This window comes from Camelina sativa, chromosome 16 (genome assembly GCF_030686135.1).
Source record: "Camelina sativa cultivar CO46 ecotype springtype chromosome 16, ASM3068613v1".
In the NCBI taxonomy this organism is placed as follows: domain Eukaryota; kingdom Viridiplantae; phylum Streptophyta; class Magnoliopsida; order Brassicales; family Brassicaceae; genus Camelina; species Camelina sativa.
Window position 1 is genome coordinate 23,746,109 of NC_141895.1, and position 6,000 is coordinate 23,752,108.

At 34.2% G+C, this 6,000-nt stretch overlaps 1 protein-coding gene across 1 annotated transcript; it reads right to left on the reverse strand.

Annotated features, from left to right (window-relative positions):
* Positions 1-3,246: 3,246 nt before the first annotated feature.
* On the reverse strand, positions 3,247-5,734 carry LOC104751581 (trihelix transcription factor GT-2). The gene is made up of 2 exons (XM_010473548.3): positions 5,213-5,734; positions 3,247-4,912 (listed from the first exon to the last, which is right to left on the reverse strand). The coding sequence occupies exons 1-2, from the start codon at positions 5,437-5,439 to the stop codon at positions 3,403-3,405; spliced, it is 1,737 nt and encodes a 578-aa protein (XP_010471850.2). The 5' UTR covers positions 5,440-5,734; the 3' UTR covers positions 3,247-3,402.
* Positions 5,735-6,000: the final 266 nt, after the last annotated feature.

The following is a 6,000-nucleotide window of genomic DNA, read 5'->3' on the forward strand; positions in this document are numbered from 1 at the left end:
GCTGGTGTTTGTGTCTTGATTCGAGCTTGGAGCCTAGGTCCACAGAGGAAAATCCTAGAGTCACAACCGCTTGCCAAAATAAGGGCTGAGTTAGAAGTCTGTCCGGACTTGGCGGAGAGATCTGCGGTGCAAATAGCATCTCCGGTGCTTGTAGAATTAGCGGAAGCAGACATTGGCCATAAAATGAATCAACTTTTGAAACTATGTCCATTGGGAAAAACCCTAGTTTCGCCATCAAACGCCTAAAAGACGGATGGGTGTAGTGGCTGCCCAAATGTTGCAGAGATTTTTGTCGATTATAGAGCATCTTCAATGGAGAGAAGGTCAGCAGGAGCAGGCAGAGGTCGGCGTTTGGTATGGAATTATTAGACAAGAGAGATTGAGAAAGGTTAAGAAAAGAAAAAAATTGGGGAAAATTTTTGCAATAAAGAGCACTAAAATAAGCATATCAGAGACGAGATTGAGATGCGTCAAAGAGATCCCGACGCCGGCGAGCAACAGCCCCGCCGGCGTCGGAAAGCTTGGTTAAACGAGGTTTCTCGGAAATCGTATATGGGAGAATCGCGTTTATGATTCAGTTTTTATGTATTGTTCAGAGAATCGGTTAGTTTGTATTCATGATCGCAAAAAATTACATTTGCTGAAAATCAAAATTAAATAATATGACCTAGAATGATAGAAACATTAGAAATTTGATTCAGCTTTCCACACTCACTCTGTTTAACTAAGATCAGATTTTCTCATAAAGAAGGTTGTATCATCGGTCATTCCTTTATTTTTTATATACCCTACAAATAAATAAGATGATTTGTTCTGATGAGGTATTAAAATTGCACAATTATTGCAAGAATATACCAGGAAAATTTGTGATGCGTATAACATGATTTCAGACCATATAGATCTGTAATGAATTCGAACAATTTGTGGCACTGAGTAAATTACTTCCATGTAAAGCAATCAGCAAGTGGACATTTTATTGCTGTATCTCAAAATAATGTTCTCCAATCAATTTTTCCACCCAAATTTTAATTCCTGTCACCATTAGTTCTAAAACCCATAAACTGTACTTATTGTTTAGTTTTTGTATAACCAAAAAGAAATGTTGTATTAAAAAATAAAAACCATGATACGATAATAGATAATTTAGATAGCTTGAATGATGTAGAAGTCAAACGTTTACGATAACCACAGATTTAAAAGTTTGGATTATGTTGCTTGTATGATTACGAGAGTTTGGTCTAGTGATTTTGAATATTAATTGTCAAAAACTATATACCGACAATATGGTAATATTATATATATATATATATATATATATATATATATTGAAAATCCAAAGCGCAGAGAAGTGGGCATGGAAAAGAGAAAATGAGATGTGAGAAAGAATGGTGGCTACTTATTAGGAACGGAATCTTCTTCTTTTTCCTTCCCGTTAATGTTTTATAATTTCTATTTGCATATTCTTTTTCTAGGGGATAAAACAATGATGACGACTCAGATACTGTATATCTATAATCATGCATAAGAGCGCAATTTTTAACTATATACATATATACTTCAACAATAATCATTTGTAGAAAAACAGTAATGTTAATTACGTACTTTGAATCCTTTTGGAATTGATGAATTCTTAAGCATTACGGGAATACAACTTATCTTGTAACCCCATTTATATATTAGTTCAAGACATTATTGAAAAGTTTTCCCCTAATTGACCAAAAAGAAGCGATATATCCAAAAAGAAAGTGATTCTTTTTGCTATAAATGGTTTTTTGAAAAAAAAAAGTTTGGGCAAAGCATAATATCAAAGTTAGCTTTTACTTTTGTTTTGACACGACAAAGATCAACATTTCGTGGGGGGACATAAAGAAGTTTTAGGCAAATGATTTCTCATGGCGTTGAGGAGCAAAAGTCTATTTTCTATGACTCTAAATTATGCCACGGAACATCTTTGATTTTGTTTTTCGCAGTTACAAATTTCACACATCTATCGCTTATTTTCAATAATACATATTTTAGACCATTCTAGTTTTACTGAATATCCTAATCGTTTAGCTTCCAATTAATGGTTACTTGTTTGTTTACGGATTTTTTTTTTTTTTTTTTAAGCATGAACTCCATTCATCAAAATACTACACAATTCAGAATTGAATGTTCTGCCATAAGAGCAAGAGAATGTTCTGCCGTTCTCATTGATAAGTTCTGTCGTTCTGAGATGTCATATACAATCTTTGATACCACCCTAGAATAATAGTAGCAGATTATCATAATAATACGTACATTGTGATATGAAAAGAAGTTGAATGGCATTTACATAGGAGTTCCTAATATATAACAACATCAAAGACGCTTAAAAAATATAAATAGATTTAAAAAAACTCAACAAAAATAAGTGAGGAAAGAAATTTAAATATCACCAAGTTGACACCCAAAAAAAAAAGTTAAGAGAGAAAGCCATAAAGGAATAAGGTTACAGAGTAAACACTATTGACCTAATTAACGTACGGTATACATATGATATGCTCTGATTACAATTTTAATGAATTTAATTTATTGTTTTGTAATTTAATTTCTTCATAAATATTAGTAACACTTAAAGTAATTGTTATCTATTTTTTTCTGCAATAGATATACCTTTCATTTCTATATTTTATTTACTTACAGTTTCTTTTTAATTTTTTTTTATTTATGATTTGTCATTTATTTATTACAGTCTTAATTAATGAATACACATGTCTTGAAAAAATAGTGTAGTCGTTTCACTAAAGAAAATCTTGCATTATTAGTAGTATTTTCACTATTTTGTCAACAATTCAATACTACATTAGTTCGAATATAATGTGTGTTAGTTGGGTCCACCTCGTGGCATGTAGGCACAAATTACAGAAAGAAACGCACCAACGCCATCTACCACACGGACGATACTTTTGATTACATGATTTAAGGTAAATTTATATATTAAGAATTTAGAGTGCGATAAGAAATAAGAAGTTAAAGTTGAGATCATATTAAAAAGAAAGGAAAAAAATATATATGATGAAAACGACGACCCAATTTGAATTTGTAGGTCCAAAAGTTTATTACTTGTGTCGGGTACCCATGGATGGATATAGATGGATGCTTGATTACCCTTGGCTTCTCCCAACCAATTGGGCCAATTTTGATTCAATTCTCAGTTGATACTAATGAACTTTTTTGGTTATATAATTACTATTAGAACACATCTCACTTACTTCTATAAAATAATTTATTTTTATAATATATCACGAAACGGGATACTAATAACTAAAAAAATCAAGCCATTTTACTTACATTTGTTGTATACGTTTGTTTTTTTCTTCAACCCCATTGTGTAGTTTAGCACAGAATTGTATACAAAAGAATATATATAAAACCACTTAATTAGGTGAAAAGATTATTGTTGATATCCATAGGTGAAGATGTTTTGTTCAAGACAGTCTCGAATTCACTTGTCTCATTGTCTCCTTCGCCCTCTTCTTCGTCATCGTATTCATCTTCTTCACTCTCTCCTTCTTCGTCATCTTCTTTATCACCAACTTTGTCCCTCTGATCAGTCTCAAACTCAGTCTGGTTTTCTTGTGAGAGAAGCAACTGTCTCTGTGGAGTTACCATTAGAGGCGATGGCAATGGCAGTGGCATTGCCCCACTTTTGTTCCTCTCGTTGTATAAAGCTTCGAGCTGGTGAAAATAAGGGCAAGTCTTGGAATCAAGTGGTCGTTTCTTGTTGCTCTCTTTGACTTTCTTGAAGTATTTGTTTATGTTTTCCCACTTCTCTTTGCATCGCTTTGCGCTTCTATTGTACCCCAATCTTCTCATTCCTGCAGATATCTCTTCCCATAATGGCCCCTTGGTACCATTTTCTTGATAGTTAGCTTCAAGATTCTTCCTTATCCTTATCAAGGCCTCGACCTCGGTTTTAGGCCATCTTGAAGAACTAGGAGATATCGACTGGTTGGTATCGTAATTCCCCATCTTCATTGTTGTATCCAATAGAACCGGCCTTGGTTCTTTACTCTCGAACGTTATTGAATGATCGCTTTGATATTGTTTCCTTTGTGCTGGCTTATGATTCTGTTGTTGCGGTTGTTGCTGTTGTCCTCCGGATATTTTGTGCAAGAATGATATGATTGCAGCGTCTTTAGCTGCAGCATTGGACCTCTCATGGATTAGTGTTTCGTGTTCTCTGTTGATTCTCGCTATCTCTTGGACCCTCCAAGCTTCTTCTCTTGAGATTCTCTCTTTCTCGCGATTCTCCAATGTTTCCAAGAACCTTTTTTGCATCTTCTCTTGTTTATCCATCAACTCTTTTGTCAGCTTTGTAAAGAAACCTTTCCAGTACTTCCTCCTCTTTCTCGATCGCTTTCCCTGATGATGATCTTCTTCCTCGTCAGATGCAGTAGATGAAGAAGTTGAGCTCGAGAAAAGATGCAGCGATGAAACATTGTTCATCAAGTCATTCGAAATTGACGGCGGCTGACTAACAGTAGTAGTATTGTTGTTGCTATAGAAAGGGAAAGGCATCGTAGCAGATGGTTGCTTGGCGTGGAAGGTAGGGTTTGTGGTGATGGGTTGTACACTAACCTGATGTTGATGTTTCAACGGTAAAGAACTTTTTTCGGTTGATGGATTGTTAGAGCTAATACATGGTATCAAAGAAGTGGTTATGGCTGCGGTCGCAACAGCTGCAGAAGATTTCGCAAGTTGCGACTCAGGTTCATGTTGATAGGAATTGAGAGTCTCGAAAGCTTCTAACTCTTCGAAAAACCGGTACGTTTTGCCTTCGGATTTCCCGGTACGACCTTCTTTGGTACGTTTATGGTACTTGTAAACGTTCTCAAACTTCTCCTTGCATTTCTTTGCACTTCTCTTGTAACCAAGCTCCATCATTTTCCTAATTATGTATCAATCAATTTAAAACTCATAATTAAGAAACAAAACATACCTAAACTTTTTCTTTAGCTAGTTCACTAGTTGTATTAGACTGATCTTTATATATATACATATCTCTATAATTAAACATATTAATAGCTCTTATCAGAATATTCAAAATGAATTATCGAATATTATGACTACACATATATACATCCCATAAATGTGTTAAGACGAAAATATATGATCATAACATTTCTGTTTTATATATGTATTTTTAAAATTATATATATAAATATGCATGTAACAAAAAATAACATACCTGGAGATTTCTTCCCATAAGGGAGCTTTAAGAGTAGAGTCACGAAAAGCTTTATCCATCTCCGAACGTAATCTCAACAGAGCTAAAGTCTCCGGTCTTGGCCACCGGCTTCCTCCACCGCCGGCTCCTTCGCCGGTTTCTTCCATCTTCATATCCTTTTCCTCTTCACCGGAACCGCCCACGCCGCCACCCGAACTCTCTAACGGTCCTGAAGAGTTTCCTGACATACTATAAAACTCGAATTTGGATCTTTCTTCAAAGAGAGATATGATAGAGGGAGAGAGTTTTGAAGAGAAGACGAAGGTTGTGGTTGAATTTCCTTTTTTCTTTTTTTTTCTTTCTCTTTTGTCTATTGTGATTTTATCTTACGGGTATTTAATTGGGTGGGATGGACCATTTATCTAGATCTTATAAAAATAATTTGGTTCATGCAATTTATTTTTGTATATAAATAATTTTTATATTACAGAAAAAAGAAGAGTAGGACTTAAAAGGTGAACTTTTTTCGCTTTCCTTCTGTCTTTTAAATTTGGGAATCTTCTCATTGCTTATAAGAAAATTTTGGTATACCAAAAAGGTAATTTCATTTAAAATAAACTTAACTTAGGTGTCAATGGTTCACCGTATAACATCTGATTAATGATTGGTTTAATCAGTATTTTCGGCAAATAAAAATTTCAGAAACTCACACCATAGACCTAATTTAGTTTAAAACGAAACTGTTAAAATTGAATTATGCAAAGGGACTTGAAGTTTATGATCAGATACGAAAGAAATAAAATTGTTGA